This window comes from Canis lupus, chromosome 16 (assembly GCF_048164855.1).
Source record: "Canis lupus baileyi chromosome 16, mCanLup2.hap1, whole genome shotgun sequence".
In the NCBI taxonomy this organism is placed as follows: domain Eukaryota; kingdom Metazoa; phylum Chordata; class Mammalia; order Carnivora; family Canidae; genus Canis; species Canis lupus.
The window spans coordinates 48,184,609-48,209,016 of record NC_132853.1 but is presented as its reverse complement, the minus strand read 5'-3'; the positions used below and the strand labels follow the sequence as shown (position 1 = coordinate 48,209,016).

At 41.1% G+C, this 24,408-nt stretch overlaps 1 protein-coding gene across 1 annotated transcript in view; it reads right to left on the bottom strand.

Moving 5' to 3' along the window:
• The window catches only part of SMURF2 (SMAD specific E3 ubiquitin protein ligase 2), a 123,262-nt gene extending 108,759 nt beyond the window's left edge, over positions 1 to 14,503 (bottom strand). The window contains exon 1 of the mRNA XM_072781119.1: positions 13,877 to 14,503. Coding sequence (XP_072637220.1) covers positions 13,877 to 13,928 — 52 coding nt within the window. The 5' untranslated portion in view covers positions 13,929 to 14,503. The remainder of the gene's footprint in view (positions 1 to 13,876) is intronic.
• Positions 14,504 to 24,408: the final 9,905 nt, after the last annotated feature.

Sequence of the window (24,408 nt, the reverse complement as noted above, 5' to 3'; positions counted from 1 at the left end):
AATCCCTATAAAAATACCATGGACTTTCTTCAGAGAGTTGAAACAAATAAGATTTGTGTGGAATCAGAAAAGACCCCGAATAGCCAGGGGAATACTGAAAAAGAAAACCAGAGCCGGGGGCATCACAATGCCAGATTTCAAGTTGTACTATAAAGCTGTGATCATCAGGACTGTGGTACTGGCATAAAAACAGACACATAGATCAATGGAACAGAATAGAGAACCCAGAAATGGACCCTCAACTCCATGGTCAACTAATATTCGACAAGCAGGAAAGACTATCCACTGGAAAAAAGACAATCTCTTCAGTAAATGGTGCTGGGAAAATTGGACAAGCCACATGCAGGAGAATGAAACTAGACTATTCTCTTACACCATACACAAAGATAAACTCAAAATGGATGAAAGATCTAAATGTGAGACAAGAATCCATCAAAATCCTAGAGGAGAACACGGGCAACACCCTTTTTGAACTTGGCCACAGCAAATTCTTGCAAGATACATCTATGAAGGCAAGGGAAACGAAAGCAAAAATGAACTATTGAGACTTAATCAAGATAAAAAGCTTCTGCACTGCAAAAGAAGTCAACAAAACTAAAAGACAACCTACAGAAAGGGAGAAGGTATTTGCAAATGACGTATCAGAAAAAGGGCTAGTATCCAAGATCTATAAAGAACTTATTAAACTCAACAGCAAAGAAACAAACAATCCAATCATGAAATGGGCAAAAGACATGAACAGAAATTCACCAAAGACATACACATGGCCAACAAGCACATGAGAAAATACTCCGCATCACTGGCCATCAGGGAAATACAAATCGAAACCACAATGAGATACCACCTCACAACAGTGAGAATGGTGAAAATTAACATAACAGGACAGGAAACAACAAATGTTGGAGAGGATGTGGAGAAAAGGGAACCCTCTTGCACTGTTGGTGGGAATGTGAACTGGTACAGTCACTCTGGAAAACTGTGTGGAGGTTCCTCAAAGAGTTAAAAACAGAGTTACCCTACGAACTAGCAATTGTACTACTGGAGATTTACCCCAAAGACACAGATGCAGTGAAACGGCAGGACACCTACACCCCAATGTTTATAGCAGCAATGTCCACAATAGCCAAACTGTGGAAGGAGCCTCAGTGTCCATCAAGGGATGAGTGGATAAAGAAGATGTGGTCTATGTATACAGTGGAATATTACTCAGCCATGAGAAATGACAAATACCCATCATTTGCTTCAACGTGGATAGAACTGGAGGGTATTATGTTGAGTGAAGTAAGTCTATTGGAGAAGGACAAACATTATATGGTCTCATTCATTCGGGAAATATAAAAAATAGTGAAAGTGATTATAGGGGAAAGGAGAGAAAATGAGTGGGAAATATCAGAGAGGGTGATAGAACATGAAAGACTCCTAACTCTGGGAAACGAACAACGGGGGTGGAAGGGGAGGTGGGCGGGGGGGGGGGGATGGGGTGACTAGGTGACAGGCACTGAGGGGGGCACTTGATGGGATGAGCACTGGGTATTATACTATATGTTGGCAAATCGAACTCCAATAAAAAAAATACAAAAAAATTTTTAAATGAACAAATTAACTACTTATGTTTGCAATTCTAATAAAAAGAATTTTGTATCTACTCCTATAACACGTGTAGCATATAGTTTATGTAATAAAGTTTATCCTAAAATATGGATTTTGATTAAAAGCCAGTGTCACCTTTAAGAGGTTCTAATTCTCCAACTCCATTTATTTCAAGTACACTCATTTAGACTTTTAGTTTTCAGTTTTACAGGTCTTAACTCACTCCTGACATCTACCTGTGCAAAAATATCCCCACCTACTGACAAGAGGTGAGACTACGGGCTATTCTTGAAAGTGCCAGCAAGCTAGAGGGAAATGTATTAAGTCATGAAAGACTGTATTTGGATCCATTTTCACCACCTCCAACACCCTGAGCTAGTCAAACTATTCTCCAAAGCTCTTCTATTTTTTACCAAAAGTAAGAAGGAGGAGAGAGAAATGCAGTTAATGTGTTTGCTAAATAAGTTAATAATGAAAATTGTAACACAATAGCTAATCTAACTATATGAATGAATTCTTTATGATACACTGTGTATCCCAAGGTATGCAAAACATTTGTGCCTATTTTATAAGATATGATATTAAACAGATACCTATATTAACCTTTATTAATGTTGTTCTTGCTCCTGTCAATAAAAGCATATAATTGGTTATGACTAACATTCAGAAGTCTTTGATCAAAAATTACAAAATACATTAACATAATACTTTACAACTTGATCAGTATTTTTCACACATATTATTTCTTATCCAGCAGTATCTTAAATAATACTGTCATTCTGGGGGCAGCCCCGGTGGCTCAGTGGTTTAGCGCCACTTTCAGCCCAAGGTGTGATCCTGAAGACCCGGGATCGAGTCCCGCGTCAGGCTCCCTGCATGGAGCCTGCTTCTCCCTCAGCCTGTGTCTCTGCCTCTCTCTGTGTGTGTGTCTCTCATGAATAAATAAAATATTAAAAAAAAAAATACTGTCATTCTGGGACACTTGGGTGGCTCAGTGGTTCACAGTCTGTCTTCGGCTCAAGGTGTAATCCCGGGGTCTTGGGATCAAGTCCTGCATCAGGCTCCCCACAGGGAGCCTGCTTCTCCCTCTGCTTATGTCTCTACCTCTCTTTCTCTGTGTCTCTCATGAATAAATAAATTATTTAAAAAAAGATTAATAAAAATACTGTCATTTTAAGCATGCACTCAAAACTAAAAGCACAGGCACCAAGAAAGTAAGTGATATGCTTCAAAGGACAAAGCTTACCTGTGGCCTAACTAGGATGTGGACCTAAATTTTCTGCCTGCAAGTTCTATACTCTTTCCATAACATCCCAATTGCCTTCTCCCTAATTAAATCTTAGGGGGTAAATCTTACACAGGAAATAAGATCTACCTTATGGATGTCTGTTTTGTGACAATTCCTAGGAATGTATTAGGGTCAAATAAAAAAGTCTGCTTAGGGGGTGCCTGGGTGGCTTGGTTGGTTAGCAACTGACTCTTGGTTTCAGCTCAGATGGTGATCTCAGGATCATGAGATCAAACCCCATGTCCAGACCCCCATGGGGCTGGCTCTATGCTTGGTGTGGAATCTGCTTGAAATTTTCTCTCTCCCTTTGCTTCTGCCCCTACCCCTGCTCAGGCTCACATGGACCCTCTCTCCCAAAATATATATTTTTTTTAATCTTAAAAAAAAAACGTCTCGGGTGCTTGGGTGGCACAGTTAAGCATCTGACTCTTAGTTGGTTCAGGTCATGATCTCAGGATCAAGCCCCATTATCAGGCTATACACTCAACATAAAGTCTGTGTGAGATTCATTTCGCTCTCTCTCTCTCTCCCCTCTACCCCTCCCACTCATGCCGTCTCTCTAATAAATAAAGTCTGCTCAGATTTTAATGAAATTGACTTTCTTCCTTTGTCTTATAGAAAATACATGCTCATAATCCGACCAAAAAATACCCATAATCCAACACACATTTAACAATTACAGTATATCCTTTCCTTTCTATTGCCACATTTTACATATGTTTATTCTTTTTATCCCACCTTTTCCCAAAAACGATCTGAGGGGGCTGACAGGCAAACCTTATTAATTCATACCTGTTGCATCCACTTTCATCAGTAAGAGATAAAAATAATAAAATTATTAAAGGTTCATTAATAGTAGAGCCTGGGTGGCTCTGTCAACTAAGCATCTGCCTTCAGCTCAGGTCATGATCCCACGGTCCTAGGATGGAGGCCCACATCGGGCTCCCTGCTCTACAGGGAGCCTACTGTTCTCTCTCCCTCTGTCTGCTTCTCCCTCTCCCTCTGCCTGCAGCTCTCCCTACTTGTACTCTCTGTCACAGAAACAAATAAAATCTTAAAAACAAAAAAGTCTGTAATAGAAATTTTCAGAAGAAAAATACAGACCCCAATCTAGGTTTATTCTGATTTCCTATATTTCCAATCATGGTAATATATAATAAAATTAATCACTGTCTGGCAAATGTCAAGAAATTGATAAATATTTATTTGTTGAATAAATGAAATAATCACTCCAAAGCATTACAAGATTCTAAATCATTACAGGATCCAGAAATTAAAGACTCACTTATGCTTATTAAACTGTTATTAAAATGTTTATGAAAAGCTTTTTAATCACTGTTTGAAATCAGAAGACTTATGTTAAAGCTATAGTCACCAAGAAAGTGTGGCTTATAAATGATAAACTTATAAACAATCGAATTATAGCTAAAGGAACAGAACAAAGTCCAGAAATAGAACTAACCATATGTGTATTTTCAACTGACTTTCAGCCAAGGTGCCAAAACAATGCAACGGAAGAAACAAAAGCATGTGAACAAATGATGCTAAAAAAGTCAGATATCCACACGGGGAAGAAGAAGAAGAAAAAAATATTGACCTTTATCTTTCACACTGTATTAAAAAATTAACTTTAGAAGAGTCCCAGATGGGGGCATCTGGGTGGCTCAGTTGGTTAAGTGTCTGCCTTCAGCTTGGATCGGTATCTCAGTATCTCAGGGTCCTGGGATGAAACCCCGAGACCCTACAGAGAAGTGTGCTTCTCCCTCTACCTCTGCAGTTCCCCTTGCTTGTGCACACACAGGTACTCTTGGGCTCTCTCAAATAAATAAATATATGACTCTTTTTTTAAAGAGTCATAGATGTAAATGTAAAAGCTAAAACTATAACACAGAAAACATAGGAGAAAGCTTTTAGAATTGTGGATTTAAAAAAATGTCTTAGGGGATGACTGGGTGGCTCAGTGGTTGAGCATCTGCCTTTGGCTCGGGCTGTGGTCCCAGGGTCCTGGGATGGAATCCCACATCAGCTCCCCATAGGGAGCCTGCTTCTCCCTCTGCCTACATCTCTGCCTCTCTCTCTCACGAATAAATAAATAAAATCTTTTAAAAAAAGGAAAAGAAAAGATGTCTTAGGACATAAAAAGTATGAATCATAAACGAAAGACTGATGAACTGGGCTAAATAGAAATTCAAAACTTCTGCTTTTTGAAACACTACTGGGGAGGAAAGCCCCAAATTAGAAGAAAATATTTGCAAAACACATATCTGATAAAGGACTTATATCCACAATACAAAAAGAAATCTCAAAACTTGATAATAAAAAAATAATTCAAATTATGAGCAGAATATTTCAGCATTCACCAAAGACACACAGATGGCAAGTAAGCCCACGAAAAGATGCTTATCACTGTAGGTCAATAAGGGAATTAAAACTAAAGCTTCAGTGAAATATCTCTACACCAATTAGAATGGCTAATATAAAAGATGAGAAGAGCAAGTGTTCAAGTTTCAAGTATTAGCTAGGACTGGGAGCAACTGGAACTCTTGCTGGTAGAAACGCAGAACGGTACAACTTTGAAAAACACTTTAGCAGATTTTTAAAAAATCAAACACATATTTACATATTTACTATATGATCCAACAATCTAATTATTTACCCAAGAGAAATAAAAAAAACATGTTCACACAAAGAGAGGTCTATACTCGAATGTTCACAGCAGTTTTATTTGTAAGGGCCAAAAACTAGAAAGAACAAATGTCTGTGGATATTTGTGAATGGATAAAGAAAATGGGGCATATGTGCAAAATGCAACATTCCTCAGAAATAAGGAGGAACAAACAACTGAAATACAAGATAGATCTCAAAAGCACTATGCTAAGAGAAGAAGTCTGGCCCAGAAGACTACAAAACGCACAATTCCATTTACATAAAATTCTAGAAAAGGCAAAACCATAGTAACAAAGTAAAGTGGTGGTTGCCAAGGACTGGAGATGGGAGGAGACTGTCTATGAAAGGGCATGAAGAAACTTTCTGGGAAAAAAGAAACTTTGTGCAATCATCGATATAGTAATTCCTACCTCACATTTAAGGTATTAGATTCATTATTACCTTATTATTACCATTTTACCTTAAAACTTGAAAAAATTAATTAAATAAAACTTAAGTTTTGTTTTTATGTCGGCTGTCAATTTTTTTTTTTTTCTGTCAATTTTTAGTAAGAAACCAAACTGCTAAACTTAAGATATATGTCAATACGGGATCCCTGGTTGGCTCAGCGGTTTAGCGCCTGCCTTCGGCCCAGGGCCTGATCCTGGAGATCCAGGATCGAATCCCACATCGGGCTCCCTGCAAGGAGCCTGCTTCTCCCTCTGCCTGTGTCTCTGCCTCTCTCTCTCTCTCTCTGTGTGTCTGATGAATAAATAAATAAAACCTTTAAAAAACAAAAAGATATATGTCAATACTTAATATATCAAATATGGTTTTTTTTAAAAGTAGTTTATGCCTTCAGAAGTTATTCTAAAACAAACTAATATGAAATTCCTCATTTTGTTCAACTAATTATGCATTAGTGGAAAAATCCAAAAGAAAGAAATTCTTTAAATATAAACATTTAACTGTAAAAAAAAAAAAAAGCCAAATACTGATACCTGGAAAACTAGCATCAAGTGAAATACTAACAGGATTACCATTCAACAAAATTGCTCAATCAAGCAAAAATACCTACTGCTGCATTCCTGAATACAAGCAATAACTTACAAAATACAATGAAAATATCACAAATATAAATTAGCTGGAATTATATCACAACATAGAAAATTACTGAACTACAAACAAAAGCTTAAATAAAAGTAAAAACATAGTGTGCTTCTAGGAGGGAGAACTAAAAACACTTAAATGCTTTTTCCCCAAAGTAAGGTTAATTCTAATTACAACCCCAAGGAAATTTCTTCTGAAACTTAACAAGTTTAGTATTTGTATGGAAGAGCAAATAAGTGAAGATAGCATAAAAAATTTCCATCACAATGAGCATATTAAACCAAATTATAAAGCTACCATAATGAAAAGAGTATGGCACTGAACAAGAGATAATCTGACTCTATTATAACTAATTTAACATAACAAAAAATATCCCATCACTGTGGAAAGAATGGGTTAATCAATAATGATGAGATGACTAAACAGAAACTGGGAGATAAATATCTTCCTAAACCATTTTTAAGAAGCACTAAAATAAAATGTACTTAAACATCTACTAAGCCTCTTAAAGAAAAAGGTCTTCCAAGTAACAGAATAAGAAAAACAAAAGTTTAACAGATTTGACTCCTAAAATAACAAATTTCTGATGTCCAAAAATGGTCAAAATTAAGAGTCAAATAACAGATTGGGGAAAACATTTGTAGCAAATCTAACAACAGATTAACATTTTTAATTCTCAGGCAGATCAATAAGAAAAAACATGAACGTCCTAACAGGTAAGTAGGACAAGGCCAAATAAGTCAACTAAAAGAAAAAAAATAGGAAAATATTCAACTTCACAATGTTGAAAAACTATATTTCTATGGAATTAGGAAAAAAATGTAAAAACAAGAGCCAATGCTTGTAACAGGATAGTAAGAAGGTACATTTATTTATTTACTGCTGCCCTATATATACGCACAATTCTTATAGGAAGCAGCCTGAGGAAGAATTAATAAAGAACTTAGAAAAGATCCACACTCCATAACATAATAGCACTTTTTTTTTTTTTTAAGATGTATTTATTTTAGAGAGAGACCATGTGAGCAAGGAGAGGGACAGCAAGAAAAAGACTCCTCAAGCAGACTTAAGACTGAGCGCAGAGCCTGACTCTGGGCCTCTACGCCTGGCTTGATCCCAGGACTTTTAAGATCATGACCTCTGCCAAAATCAAGAGTTGGAGGCTTAACAGACTGAGCCACCCAGGTGCCCCCACAAGAGCACTCTTTCTGTGGAAATATCCTAGAAAAATAATCCTTTTTAAAAAGTTATCCATATTAAGATGTTTACAGCAATTATCTGCAATTAAAATTTTAGAAGTAAAAGTTGTAACAAGAAAAAAAAAAGTAACAATAATAGTTGTTATGTAGTATCCCCTTAACTGGTTATCCTAAAATCAATCTTTGGGGGCACACCTGCGTGGCTCAGTCAGTTGAGCATCTGCCTTGGGCTCAGATCATGATCCTAGAGTGTTGGGATAGAGCCCCATGTCCAGTATCCTGCTCAGCAGGGAGGCTGCTTCTCCCTCTCCCTCTGCGCGCCCTCTCTCTCTCTCTCTCTCTCCCTCCCTCTCAAATAAATAAAATCCTTGAAAAGAAAAATCAGTCTTCACAGTTCCCACCCCAGTCTATCCTCCCCACTGCCCCAAGATAATGTTTCTAAATATCAAAGCTTAAAATCCTTCAATGGTTCCCCCACCTTAAAAAAAAAAAAAAAAAAAAAAGAAAATCTGGGATCCCTGGGTGGCTCAGCAGTTTGGCGCTTGCCTTTGTCCCAGAGCTCGATCCTGGAGTCCCGGGATCGAGTCCCGCATCGGGCTCCCTGCATGGAGCCTGCTTGTGTCTCTGCCTCTCTCTCTCTCTCTATCATGAATAAATAAATAAAATCTTTTAAAAAAAAAAAAATCAAACACCTTGGCAAAATATAGTAAGTTCCAAATTGGGTTGGTCCCTGTCTATAGACTCATCTCTTGCCACTCATACTTAGTGCTTTAGCCACAAAGAACACATATAGAACTACAGAGAATTACTTCTTTGTCTCCAGCATCCATTCAATAAAATGCCAAAAACTCTTAATCCATGCCGAAACAAAGATTCTGGCTCCTTAGAGCTTACAGCATAGAAACAACAAATATCCTTCATTGAGTTAGATCTGATACCAGAGGAAGAGCCTCTTCGTCACAGAGGAAAGGCCTACTCAGGTCAAGGAAAGTTCTAGGGATAAGGGTAAGCCTTGAGTTGAACCTTAAAAGATGACCGTGAATCTCAAGGGCCAAGGGTAATTCCAAATACATGGGATATATTTATTTTATTTTTCCACACAAAATCTTAGACATTGTAACAAGCTTTCTAGACAGACAATTTAGGATTCCAACATGTACTTACTACCTCTTAGAGCTATTGCAGATTAAAAGTGATAACAGATATAAACTTAAGACAGTGTCTGGCACTTAATAAGCATTCAATACATGTCAGTCCATACAGAAACACACAACAGTGCTGATTACAACAGTGTATTTCAAGGGTCCAGCATTCTTAGAATAAAAGTAACAGTAAAAAAAAATGAGAGTAAAAAAGAGAAAAAGCAGTAAGAATGGAGTTAAATGACTTATCACCATATAGCCAGCGTCAAAGTTCTCTCTATACACCATGATATTCTTTTACTACACATTACAACAGACAGTAATTTATATTCATAATGATACTAAATCATAAATAAAACATTAAGTTCTGTTAAATATGGTCTATTTGGAAAAAGTAGGATATTGTACATCTTTAAAAGCCTTCACAATCTGGGCAGCCGCGGTGGCGCAGTGGTTTAGCACCGCCTGCAGCCCAGGGTGTGATCCTGGAGACCCAGGATCGAGTCACGTCAGGCTCCCTGCATGGAGCCTGCTTCTCCCTCTGCCTGTGTCTCGCCTCTCTCTCTCTCTCTCTCTCTGAATAAATAAATAAATAAATCTTTAAAAAAAAAAAAAAAAGCCTTCACAATCTATAAAAGACATCAAAAATGGCTACAATAAAAAATCTTGTGTGCCTAAAGTGTGGCCTTTGTTTACCTTGAAAATTGAGTTACATGCTAAATATGCTAAATGATAAACAAAATAAGTGACATGGTAGAATATGATAGTTACAGTTCAACCAATAGGGAAAAAAAAAGTAGAATCCGTGATTTTAATACATACACACACCCTTTTCTCAGCCATGAAAACCAAACTACATGCAGCACCTAGGCAGGTTCCACAGCATGTCTGAGTGTTAGACTAGAACAGACAAGAGGAAGGAGCTTAAGCCACATTAGCTTCCTCCTCAAAAACCAAGCAAATAAAATGAATTGGGGACATTCAAATCACTAACACCCCTACTTAGAAGCCCGTGAGATATAATCAAATTGTAATTTTTAAAGGCTTGAATCCAAAAAAATAAAAATAAAAATAAAAAAATAAAGCCTTGAATCCATAAAATACACAGTAAAAACAATACTAAGATACCAGCATATCTAAAGTGAGACTTTTATGTATTTTTTAAATATTTTATTTATTTATTCATGAGAGACAGAGAGAGAGAGAGAGAGGCAGAGACACAGCCAGAGGGAGAAGCAGGCTCCATGCAGGGAACCTGACATGGGACTCGATCCCGCGTCTCCAGGATCAGGCCCTGGGCTGAAGGCAGCGCTAAACCACTGAGCCACCCGGGCTGCCCTAAAGTGAGACTTTTAAAGTTGATTTTCCTTTAGCTATAGACAAGGTTAACCTCATTACTGCCAAGGGTTTTATAAATTAATACATGAAGAACAGCATACAAAAACATTTAGGTTACAAAAAGGCCTGCAATAAATGTTCTAGAGAAGTAATCTTTCTCCATATCCAAGAAATTTAAATATTAGAAATCCCTGGGTGGCTTAGTGGTTTAGTGCCTGCCTTCGGCCCAGGGCGTGATCCTGGAGACCCGGGATCGAGTCCCACACATCGGGCTCCCTGCATGGAGCCTGCTTCTTCCTCTGCCTGTGTCTCTGCCTCTCTCTCTCTCAATCGGTGTCTCTCATGAATAAATAAATAAAATTTAAAAAAAAAAGAAATTATACTAAACTGCTTTTTCAAGATTTTGGTTTTCAAAAACAACAAGGATATAAAAAATTTACCCCAATTTTTTACTGTAACCAAATTCAAAGGATGTTTTCTATCCAAAGCATTGTAAGAAAAGCTTATATCAGATATTCATAAGTACAATGAATACAAATTTTATATTTTATAATCAATTTCCTATAGAAATAACAGTTGAAATTGATAGCTTTACCATACAGCCGCTTTTAATGATTGTTAATGTGTCATTAAGAACAACCAAAGTACTTGATGGACCAAATCAGATTTTAACTACCAATGGCCTGAGGAATCTCAAATGTGGGATTAAATTAACCCTACCTCCTTAGCATCAAAAACACCAAACAGTTCACTAGGTAAGTGTGGGCTAAGGAATAATACATGGAAAAGTCTAATAATATTTGTCGTGGGCAGAGATCTCATGGCTCAAATATTTCTTCTCCAGCCTGTGTGTATGTGTGACTGTATGTGTGTGTGTCATCACGTAAAAACTGTTTATACCTTTCAGTAAAGGGACAACTCTATGTTAAAGATAGAATTGACTACAGTTCATAAAGCACCATGGAATCAAAGACATTTTATATAAACTTAAAATACTAGTATGATACTGACTTAAGGCAAAGAACAATAATTTTAAAGCATCTTACAGCCCAAGTGTATTGTAAACCAAATAAAAATTCACTGTGGGATGTGTCTTTTTTTTTTTTTTTTAAGTAATTTTCCTTATTATGGAACCCGGATCTAAATGAACTGTTAAACACTTAGTCTAAAGGTATGCCAAACATTTCTTAAGGTCTTAACAAAGAATCAACTTTTTTTTTTTTTTTCAAACAAAACGAGGCCTAGGTTAAATATTTTATTTGGCTTCTCAAGATGGACTGAAAAGTTGGGCACCAGCTCCAGACCAATTCCTGGACGCACATCAAACACAGCCCTGTCATTTATCCAGTCAGTCAAAACAATCTTTTCCATCTAACCCTTTAATGTTTATGTCCTAAAAAGCTGCTAATTGAATCCAGCTCTTGAAATCTATTTGTTAAAATCTATACCATCTAATTTGTAAATGGACAAAAATGAGAAAATATAAGTTAACTTTCCTGGCAAAACAGAATCCACCAAATATAACCAAAAAGGAGAGGGCAATGTTTTTAATATCTGAATAGCTTTTTCTTAAAATATGACAGAGACAAATTCTCAATGGTTTTCAAAAACTGAGAGTACCTCAAACTGCTTTTACAATTAAGGGGACACAGTGTATTTAATATTCCACAGAAAAATCTAAAAATACAAAATCACTCTATAAATTTAGCCCAGTGTTCCCTCTCCCCCCCCAAAAAAAAGAGGTGTCATCTTTTCTCCTAAGTTTACTCATGGATTTTTATAATGTATTATAGACTGTAAGGAAACCACAAATAAACACATTAAGATCTTTTAAAAATTTCAAACTCATTATATCTAAAAAAGAAAAAAAAACCTCCGAAATACCTGTTTTCTCCTTCATTTTCTCATGATGCACATAGCCTAGAAGGAAGTAAATGGTCAACAGCCTATTTCTGAGGTTTTTTGAACACCTAGAATCACAGGTTCTTTCTGTGATCACCACCACGGGACTGATTCCAGAGAAGAGCATCAGTAGATAAACCCTAAAGCAACAAAGATCCCTTATAAAGGTTTCCAAAGGAAACTGAATGGGGGCAACGGTAGTGGGGGGGGGAGGGGATCCCTAACCCAGGTTTTCCATTAAGAACCACTCAGTTCATGATTCTTTGCAATTTTTCCCTAGAGAAAGTAAAACTGTCGTACAAGTCATATATTTTTAAAATCGCAGCCAATTTACAGTCAGACTAAATTCTCAAATACCAAATTCACTGCAAGTTTTAATCTGCAAAGTTCAGCCAGTGGACTGGGATGTGACACACAAGCATTCAATTACAAAATTAGTCCATATAAATCTCAATGTCTAGTGTAGGCAAACATAATTACAGTTTATTCTCACACGCGCGTGCACACACATACACACACACACACAACCTCTAAGGAAAACCATTTTTCTCACCACACATCCAAACATCGACGCGGATAATACTGAATGGTGAAACTGGGAGAGCGACAGTGATTTCAATTCCACTTTTCAAACCAAAAGTAATCTGTCCTTAAGATGAGGTGACACGACCATGTAAGAACACCAAAAAACGGCACTGTGTCAGCAAAATGTACCTGTAACGTTAAAGATTTAATGCACTCTGAATCAGAAACATTTTGCAAGAGAGAAAGAAGCCTTCTACCTAGGAACCCCTCCATACATTCTTTTCCATTTAGAAAAGGAAAGGGGAGGAGGGGAGAAGAGACAAAACTTCCCTTGCAAATTTGTATGAGCACATACTTCGAAACGTACCCTCAAAAAAAAAAAAAGTGTGTTCTTAGAGCAGGTCTGGAGTTAGCAGTGAGACACAAGTTCTGCGGCCTACAAGGAACAACCCAAAACATGCTACCCTACAATCAAACACTTCCAAAACACAGAGTGTACAATGAGCCAGAGTCGGCGGAGCAGGCGGACACACCGGAAAAAAAAAAAAAAAAAAAAAAAAAATCCACCTCGGTCTCCTCCCCCTTCCCAAGGACTTGCGTTTCAGGTGTGTGGCACCGGCCGCAGCGGCCGGCGGCGGAGAGTGAAGGTCTTGCAGGCGGGCACAGTGGGCGAACAAGTTACCAGGGAACACACACTCTCTCTCACACACACACACACACACACACACACACACACCCTCCCGTTAAGCGCTCCATCTTTAAGGAGTGTTTACTGCGCGCAGTCAGCGGCCGGATTCAACAATCCCCGCCACGGGAGCTCGTCGCCCCCTCGACGACCCCACCTGGGCGGCAGCCCCGCGGAGAGCCGTGCTCCTCGGCCAGCGCGCGCCGACCTCCAGTCAGCCCGCGCGTCCCACCGGGCAGCCCGCCCCTCAACAAAAGACCCCGACACCGGTCGGCTCGCTCCCGAACCTCCCGAGCGGGGCGAGCCCGTTGCCACTCCTCTCCCTGAACTAGGCCTTCCCCCGTCCCCGACCCCCGGCTCACCATTGATCACGACCCTGGCCCTTCCCAAGGCCACAGGCACCCCCCGCCGGCTCGCCCGCCCCGCGGCCGCCCCCCTCGGCTCCCCTCACCTGTCAGGCGCAGCTTGACGGGCCCGTTCCTCCGGCCCCCGGGGTTAGACATGTCCCCGGCGGCGGGGGCGGCGGGGCGGCGGCGGCGGCGGCGGCGGCGGCGGCGGCGGCGGCGGCGGCGGCGGCGGGGCTGCGGCCGCGGCGCGGGGCCCGGGGCCGGCGGGCGGGCGGGGCGGGGGCGACGGCGAGGCGCGGCGGAGTCACCACAGCGGCCGGGGCTGGGGCCCGAGCAGCCGGCGCCGCGGCCGCCACGGCCGGAGGGTCCCGGATGTGCCGAGCGTCGTCGCCATGAGCCGCGGAGGGAGCGGGACGCCGAGCTCCCCCCTCCTCCCACTTCTCCTTCCTCGGCCCGGGCCGCACAACAAAGCGGCAGCCGCGGCCGGCCGCGCCGCCTCCGCCCGCGCCCGCGCCCCCGCCGCCCGCCCGCGGCCGCCTCCGCCCGTCCCTCCCCTCGGCTCGGCGAGGCCCAGGAGGAGCCGCCGGCGCTGCTCGGCCGAGGCGGGCGGCGCTCGGCGGCGCCGGAGCAGGACTCGGGGCTCGGCCGCTTCCTCCTCCACCCGCCCTCTTGTCTGAGGGAACCGGGTCCTGGGGCCGCCGCCGCCACTCGTCGGCTCCGGGGGGCGGGGAGGAGACGGGAGGCGGGGCCGGCGGGGCGGGGCCTGGCGGGCGGGCGGGCGCGCGCTGGGTGCCCGGGGCGCGGGGGCGCGAGGGCGCGGGGCGCGGGGCGCGGGGCCCGGGCGGGCCTGGACGCAGGCGGGGAAGGGCGGAGAAGGGCGGGGGAGCTCGCCGCCGCCGCCGAGGGTCCCACGCGGAACTTGGTGGAGACAGCCGGCGAAAGGAAGAAAGTGGCGGCGCCGAGCTCGGTGGCACCAGGAGGGGCTTGGTGTCCAGCCCACTGAAGGCAGAGCTTTTGTCCGTGCGACGCCGACTGCACCTCTTCGATGCCCACTGCGTGCACGGCGCTCTAGGGGGCTGGAGCGAGCGAGGTTGGAACCGAGCCCCCTGCCCTCGGGGAATTCAGCGTCGCTGGGGTGAGGGAAGAGCCACGATTCCCACACCAGGCGCCCCTGCAACCCCCCTGCGGTGTTGTGCTCCTAGTATCCCGGCTGCCACCTCCATCCTGGACTCACCTGGTGGACGAGATCAGGTTACCTGCCCGCTGCGGCTCTTTTTCCAGCTGCATCTCGGAGGATAGGCGATTGATAATAATACCTTAAAGGATTATTATCAAGATAAGCCTTGGAGAGCAGTGTTTGAAAAGCTTTTCATACAGAACTGTATCTCGTTATCTCGGGAAGAAAAAAAGAGATAGAAAATGAAATAAAAATAAGTGTACCTTGCCATTTGACCCTGTAATTGCACTCTTGGGAATTTTTTTTTATACATATATATTAAGACAGAAGATGTTTCTTTGAAAAGTTCGGTTAATAACAAAAGGGGGAATGAGGGAACAGCCTAATGGTGAACTGTATTACATCATCCGCATCGATTTTTATGCAGCCATTTAAATGGCAATTATGAAGATCATATAATATGGAAGAGTTTACAAATAAAGTTTAAAAGCACATCAAAAAGTCGTATGGGGATCCCTGGGTGGCGCAGCGGTTTGGCGCCTGCCTTTGGCCCAGGGCGCGATCCTGGAGACCCGGGATCGAATCCCACATCGGGCTCCCGGTGCATGGAGCCTGCTTCTCCCTCTGCTTTTCTCTCTCTCTCTCTCTCTCTCTCTCTCTATGACTATCATAAATAAATTTAAAAAAAATTTAAAAAAGTCGTATGCATGCAAAAAGATCTAGGACAATGAAAACTAAGAATAACAATGGGGGGATTTTTTTATGTGCTTTGTTAGTTTTGCTGAAGGCTGTTATTAATGCCATTTTAAATGTTTAATAAAATCTAATACGTTTTAATGCTAATTCAGTGTCAGCCATTACTTTTAATTTATCAGTAATGTCTCTTCATTCTCCAGACGAAGTTACCTCCAAGAGCATCTCATCAGCCTGCCTCCCACCCTACAATTAAAGTACTCCAAAATTTCATAAAGTTCTACGAGTTAGGCTAGAAATTCAAAGGACGGTGCTAGAAATGCATTCAAATTCAAATACTGATTGCCTACTATGTGCAAAGCAGTGAATAAGTTCCCTTAGAAATGATTCTTTGTACTACAGGAGCTCTGAAGGTAACCTGACCAATTTGAACAACGGCTGCTAACACAATTTAAAAGACTGGAGGGACAATGGCAAGAAAATTAGCAAATTGACAGATACGTACACATTTGCCTTACTCTTATGGCACACACTTTGTCCCCAACCACGCACTAACATAATTTGTAGCTTTGTATTAAGCAATAGAAGTTAGGATTTGAGAACAGTGTTGGGGGAGCTGGGGAGACTACCTGTTGAGAAGTTTAAAGCAGTACCTTCAAATATGTAAGAGACGGTGTGGGGAAAATGTATAGCTGCTTAACATGCAGAGGAGGACTCTGTTTAGGCTTGCCTATGTATAGGTTTAAATCTCCTTTAAAACAAAAGATTCAGATAAGAATAACACTTTAAAATCATTCATACAGTTAAGGGGAGCTAAACTTCCATTAGGTTAAATTTCAGCATTACATGTATAGCATTGCTTCATCAGGGCAACACTTTTAGACATTAGCTTGAGAAAAAGGCAGGAAAAACAATCCTTAGGGAATTCACCCTTTTCTTTCTTCCTAAAATAGAAATCCACTTCCAATATAAATCATACCTATATATATCTATAGCGGGCATGGGAATTGCAGAAAATCTTTTCAAAGCTTTTCTATTCCCTTATGACTTCTAATTTGCCTTCGGTAAAATTGTGCACCTTTTATCAAATCATTATTGCAGGCATCTGCCTCAAGTTTACTAACTTCATACTATTTCATACTAATAAGTCTTTTTCCATAAATGCCACTTAGTAGAAACTTCCAATGAAAATCCTGTAACAACAACTCATTAAATAGCATTTTGGAGCAAAAGTTTTAAACTTTTTTATTAACATATTTTAATCACTGAAACTTGCACTCTTTATGATGGTATCCCAGACCAGAGGTGAAAATCTACACATGGTTATAAGAATATTTAAAACCTTTTGTTTAAAACATGTTTCTGTTTTCCAAGGCTAATGTTAAATTTGATGTGACTTTGCAAGAAAATGCTTACCATCTGTAGTTGGTATTTTTCTTCTGCTCCAGCCATTAATATATTTTTTACATAGAAGAGTTGTCTCCAGTAATAAAAAATCTGTCCGAGGTAAGGTTATGTTAATAATGGAACTCCTGTGAAGCTATTTTTGTAGTGTGAATTTCAAATTTAATACAGTTTATGCACCATGGAAAAAAGCAAACATCAGGCACTCAGCAGTTTCTGCCACTGCTTAAAATTCAACTTTCTTTTAATGTTTAAAATATCATGAATTTAATTTAATGTAATACTTAGTTCTAGCTCCCTTCAAATCAGCTTATCACTAATGAAGCGGCTAAGCAGAACCCCCATGTACTCACAGTTGTTAACCTGACCCTCTCTTCCCCTATCTCCACTCATTTCCTCTCTGCCTCTGCCTGTCCTAGGTTCTCTAAGTTAGGTTTATGAAAAACCCACAAGTGCAGTCCTGTTCTGACATAGTTTAGAATTAGGTCACATTCCAAGCTGTTCTCTATGACCCCTCCCCTGACCCCCTCCCAGCAGACCCGGCTCCCACCGATGGAAACTGAGGTCACACCTGGGGCCTGTGTTTCTCCAGGTGGAGGCCACTCACCTCACTCTTGCCTACAATGGTAGTCCCTACCCTTTTCCTCTTCTGAAGGAATCTGCCCCCCATCTACTGCTCTAGCATTATGTTCAATGCTCATCCCCCAGAAATCCTAACTCAATAGATTCCGGTGGGGCTCATGAATTTACATTTCTAATGCTACTGATGGAGAGAACCCACTGTGAGAACTTACTGCCTGACATCAGGGATGAGCCTTGGTGGCCCTGTTTGTACTGGGTGAGCTTGGCCTCCTGGCTATGGAATGACTTCACCAATAGGCCAATCAGATTTTCTGTCCTTGGAACATGAAATGGGAACAGTGGGGGACTAAGCATGTGGTGTGTGGCTGGGTTAGAGGTGGTAGGGCTAGGTGCTGAGAAAGACATTTTAAAGTTCAAGTAGATAAATAAAAGAGGAAATGAGTGTGTAGAAAGAGCCTAACAAAGCAGACAAACCAAAGTGAGAATAAGTGGTTTCATAACCCTGAAGAGGGAGACAAAGAGAATGATTGTCTAACAGAATTCCGGCCTGTACTCCTGGCCCACAAATGACTTCTTACAATTCATTTCCAACGGATCTTGCTGTGCAGAACAACCACCCCACCCGTAGTTAAGCAAGTTTAAGTGGGTCTCTGTCCCTTGTGTTCACTTTGTGTCCACACCTTTCCCTCGTCGGACTGTCCTAAACTCTTCTCCACATATCCTTGATTATCTGCTTTGCTTCTGCCAAGGTTCTTCCCCAGAAATGAGTCTTACCTACAACCCAGCCTGTGGCTTGGATCCTACCCCTGAGGGGTAACACTTCTAGAACCTAGAGCAGGGGATCTCTGGGTGGCGCAGCGGTTTGGCGCCTGCCTTTGGCCCAGGGCGCCATCCTGGAGACCTGGGATCGAATCCCACGTCGGGCTCCCAGTGCATGGAGCCTGCTTCTCCCTCTGCCTGTGTCTCTGCCCCTCTCTTTCTCTGTGTGACTATCATAAATAAATAAAAATTTTAAAAAAATAGAACCTAGAGCACTCTAATACCTATGGCTATCATGCACTTGAAAGGTGGCTAGTGATGTGCTGCACATATGAAATGCACTTTGGATTTTGGAGACTTAGTATGGGGAGAAAAAGGGAAGCAAAATGTCTTAATATTTTTTATACCAATGACATTGAAATGATAATATTTTGGATCTATTGGGTTAAATAAAATATAGTTAATTTCCCTATTTCTTTTTACTTTTATGACTACTAGAAAATCGAAAACCACAAATATGACTCTCTCTGTACTTCTATTGACCAGTGATGATCTAGAGGGTGATGACCATCCCATTCATCTACCTCCAGAATATTTGCCACCACCTGGATTCCCCACCACTCTGCTCAGCACCTGACTTTCCCCACAGCACTTTTTTTTAGATTTTATCTTAACCATCCAGGTTTCCAACCAATTTCTATAGCTAGATCAGTTTCAACAGCAACTATCTCACTCTTGGGGGTATGGGAAGATCTGTTGCCAGGATCCTTTTCCTGCCCTTACCCCAGGTACCTGGTTTTGATTCAAACTGACTGTTGTGCATTGTACTAAGTCTTAAGATTGAACAGATCTTGTAAAGCAGATTCATGTGTCCAGGAGAGACGTAGACTAGATGCCCCTCGTTATGGATTGAATTATTCGCCTCAGAAGATACATTGAAGTCCTCAACTCCACCCCCATATTTGTGAATATAATCTTATTTGTAAATACAGTCTTTGAAGATGTAATCAAGTTAAGATGAGGCCATGCAGGTGGGTCCTAATTCAATATGCCTGTTGTCCTTCTAAGATGAGAAAAATGCCATATGAAGACAGAGACACACAGGAAGAATGTCATGTGACAACAGAGGCAGAGATTGGAGTGTGTAGCTACAAGCCAAGGAATGTCAAGGGTTGCTGGTCATTACCAGAGGCTAGGAAAAAGCAAGGAAGTACTCTACCCTGAGTCTCAGAGAGCTCAAAGGGCATGGCCTTGCTAACACTTTAACATTGGAAATGTGAGAGAATACCTTTCTGTTGTTTTCAGCCACCAAGTTTGTGATACTTTGTCACAGGAGCCCTAGGAAACTAATATAACCGCTAAGTCCCCTCTACGCCCAATTATGTTATGTGCAATACAGGTAAAAAGGCACATTACACAGCTGATTTTCATTATTTGTTGCATCTACAATATTGTACTTTTTAAAAAATAGAAAATCCTGTAAATCAAGGCCATTTTTATGCACCCATTTTCAAACATCTTAAGTATACAGACTGCCCTGTTATATTGTAAATTCTGAGTTAAAAGAGAATGTAATTTGAAGAGATTGCATATTTTCCAAGGCCAATTTGGTGATTTAAGCATGGAAGTATTACAATTAAATGTTTGAAAAGTTATCTGTGCATGGTTTGCTGTAAGCTGATCTCATGAAGCAATACATCTTTTGGGGATGAGGTAGCAGCCCCAACCCCGGGGGAAAGGGAGCGGGCGCATCACACGACTGCAACTACTTTGGACAACTGAGCAACATGAGCAGGCTCAAAAAAAAAGTCATATCCAATCATCTTCAAAATAAAAACTGTAGTAGCTACAACACAATTCTCCAAGGGCGGGATGGGAGGAGGAGATGTGGAAATATTTGTATGATGCAGTCTTTATGGGTAATGCAGAGAATATGGGCCAGAATGAGATCAACATGGCTCATAAGCCAATGGGTCAATGTCAACCATTGCTTATAAACCTTCAATGACGGCTCGTTGCCTCTCGACTCCAAACAGCTTTAGTGACATAAAGGAATGCTCATGATATAAATACATAAACTTTAAAACAGCAGAAAACATATATGTGAGGAATGATCCTAGTTCCAACTTTTAAATAAACATATATTCATTCATTCAAAATGATATTTACTAGGCATATACTAGCTGCCGAGCACTGTTCTTAGATTTTGTAATCTAGGAAAGGAAGAAAAACAACACATAAAATGCAAAGGGTAAAAAGAAATTATCTGTTGCTTTCTAGGGAACATTTTTTTTCATTAAAGATTTATTTTTTTACTTACGTGAAAGGGAGAGAGCGCAAGTGGGGGGCTGGGGAGACAGTATAGGCAGAGGGAGAAGGAGAGAGAAATTCAGGTAGACTCCAGGCTGAGTGCAGAGCCTGATACAGGGCCCCATCTCACCACCCTGAGATCAGACCAGAGCCAATACCAAGAGTCAGATGTTTTAACCAACTTCACCACCCAGGTGCCCCTCTAGAGAGCATTTTCAATGCTTAGGTCAAATCAATCACTGTGATTCTCCCAAGTTTTACTGAAAATGTCGAGAAAGATGTTTACCTCTTTCCCACTAGACATGAATTAGAAAGGATAGGCACCAATGGGCCATATGATGGCCCTCAATGTCAGACACTATCTGAGACTGGAGTCAATACAGAGGAAGAGGGGCCAAGAGATGGAGAGAATGGAATCTGATCCTGATGATCCCATTTGAGCTCCTGTATCCTGAAGCCATCGTGCAGCTTGGGTCAGGTTTGCAGTCACTTGCCTGTAAAAGTCCTAACCGATACATCCAGTGAAGCAGAATCTCTGTGGTGAAAGCTGCAATCTGCATTGGTAATTAGGTCCCCATGTGAATAATCATTGAGGAGGTGAAGACCTGATTGCAGAACACAAGCCAACTTTATTTACAAAAGCAGGCAGTAGGCTAGATTTGTCCCACTAGCCATAGTGCCAACCCCTGCTCTGGATCTACAGCCAGAAGTAAAGAGAACAGTACCACACTTGGGAGGGTCAGTAGAACTCAGTAAAGTGTTTTTTCAATATCTGTGACATGTGAAACCATTTAATAGTTGAGGGAAAGAAGCCAATACAATTATAGCAAGAGCTAATATTTATGGAAGGCTTACAATGAGCTAGATGCTGTGCTAAGGGGTATCTCACTTAGGATGCTTTGGTTAGCAAAAAACAGAAAACCTGACTCAAACAAACTTAAATGACATAGAGAATTTGTATTTCACACAACAAGCATCTCTGAGATTGGGGTGATTCCATAATTGGAGTTCTAGTGTCTAGTGATATTGTTCAAGGACACAGGTTCTTCCTATCTGGTGCCTCTGCCTTCCTCGGGGTTTTGGCTTTACTTTTTAAAATTTACTCATATATTCCTCTGAGACAGAGAGTATGAGCAAGGGATGGAGGACAGAGAGAAGCAGGTTCCCCATTGAGCAGGGAGCCTGACTACATGGGGCTCCATCCCAGGATCCAGGATCAAGACCTGAGCTAAAGGCAGATGCTTAACTGACTGACCACCCAGGTGCCTCTGGCTTTTACTTTTAAGTAACTCCCTCCACAACCACAAGATGGCTACTATAGTCCCAGGCCTCATATCCAGACCAAATAATCCTTAGAAGAAACAAGTCATCTCTGCCTGCTTCTTAAAAGCGAATAAATAGGGCCTCCTGGCTGGTTCAATTGGAAGAACATGTGACTCTTGATCTCAGGGTTTTGAGTTTGAGTCCCACGTGGGGTATAGAGATTTAAGTAAATTAACTTAAAAAAGAAAGTGAAGAAATATTTCCCCAAAATCCCTCTACCCCAGCATCTTCTCTCTCATTTCTCATTGGTCAAAATTTGATCATATGCCCACATTTAAACTAATCATTGGAGGGGATCCCTGGATGGCTCAGCAGTTTGGCGCCTGCCTTCAGCCCAGGGTGTAATCCTGGAGTCCCGGGGTCGAGTCCCCCATCGGGCTCCCTACATGGGGCCTGTGTCTCTGCCTCTCAGTCTCTCTCTCATGAATAAATAAATAAAATCTTTAAGTAAATAAATAAATAAACTAATCATTGGTAAGGACAATGGAATTTCCAAGATTAGTTGAGATGAATTAGGAATCACCTCCTCATCTATGTTGAGAGTGTATGAATAACTGAATGAAATCAGGCTTCTGTTAGGAGGTATGAGAACCAGGAAAGGATATTGGATATGTAACCACATGTGATATTATTAGGTAATATTTTTTTCCATGTTTTACACATTATGAGAAAATAAAGTTCAGAGGGAGGAAAGTGACTTGCCCAAGATCGTGCAGCAAGTAAGTGGAAGAAACTGGATTCAGACCTAGGTCTGCAAAAACAGGCCCAAGACCTCAACCACCACACTAAGTTGCTATGGCAGAGCTGAGGATGTCAGGGGAGAACAGGATAGCTCCAAAGATTACTTCAGAATCAAGTAAAACAGAGCTAGTTATTAAATTTGTGATATGACCAGACCTCTCTAGCAGGGTGTACCACTTAATTTTTGCTGTGTAACAAACAATCTCATAATTCAGTGTGTAAAACCACAGTCATTTATTTCACTCACAATTATATGGGTCAGCAACTTGGGCTAGGTTTCTGGTCTCAGCCAGACTCACTCATGCATCTTTGGTCAAATGCCAATTGGCTAGCAGATCAGCTAGGACCTGGCTAGTCTAAGATGGACTCAAGTGAGATAGCTTGCCTTTGTTCCAGGTGGTCTCTCATTCTCCAGCAGGCCAGCCCGAGCTTGTTTACTTGGAGACTGATCAGTGTGCCAAGAGTGGAGAGTGGAAATATGGAAGGCCTCTTAAGTGCTAGCTCAGATTCAGGAAGAGTTGCTTTTTTTTAGCAGGGACTGAGATGAAAAAAAGATTTTCTTTCCATATTCTGCAGAAGAATTAAAGCTATAACCTTCTCATGCAACAATATTATGCCCCATTCCCATATTTGTAGCTCAGGGAGTGCTCAATAGTTAGGCCTATTTCATGGCTGACATGACCTAGGCTCCCGAAGGAAAAGAACTCTTCAACACAGCTGACAGATGATGTAAGAGGTAGAACATGGTTTTGGTACAGAAAGAAAAGCAGCACCATGGTCAATGGCTTGAGGCTAGTATAAGACAACATGAGAGCATCTGAAAACCAAATATTTAAGCTCAAAGACAAAATTACATACAGTACATTTGTATCCCTGCCAAAACATATACCATATAACAATCAAGAGACCAGAGCCATATTTTCTACTTATCCTGGTAAAGTAAATATAAACTATACATTCATTTATCAAACATTTATTATGCCAAGTCCTGTCAAACTTGAATAGAATTCTTAATTTTTTAAGTTACTGTCTTTAAAAATAGCCTTTAGAATGACTTATGTTATCTTTAAAAGGACCAAAGGGGTTTACCCTCAAGGTCAGAATTTCCTTATTTGTGAAATTATTAAAACATGTGATCTAACCCATCTGAAAACACTGATGTCTTTTTTTCTGAATTCATTCACTGCTGTCATTAGCAGCTTAAATCTATGACTGTTTGTAGGCATTTAAAACATTCTGGAATTAATTTCTAAGGAAAGGCAGTGAGCACAAGTAAGTTGTATTTCATCTTATGAACCCATTCAGAAATTTACAGTCTTTAGATATGAACTTACACAGCATGAAGTTTGGCCCACAGCATTTCTGAAAGTGGAATTTGGCTCATGTGAATTCTCATAGCAAAAGAGAGATTGCCAAAACAAGCAGCTTTCTCTAAATACAGGTGAAATAATATTCTTACAGAGTAAATCCTCACAATGTGAAAAAATACAGAGTAAGTTCACAGAACGTTCTCTGAAATAGTTTTCCATAGAACTGAACCCATGGAAAGTGCTTTAACCAATCAAGGCTGAAGGGAATTCCTCTAAACCAAGGTGAAATCTGCCCACCCACCCCATGGTAGAGTTGCCTAAATGGAGGTCTGTTGGA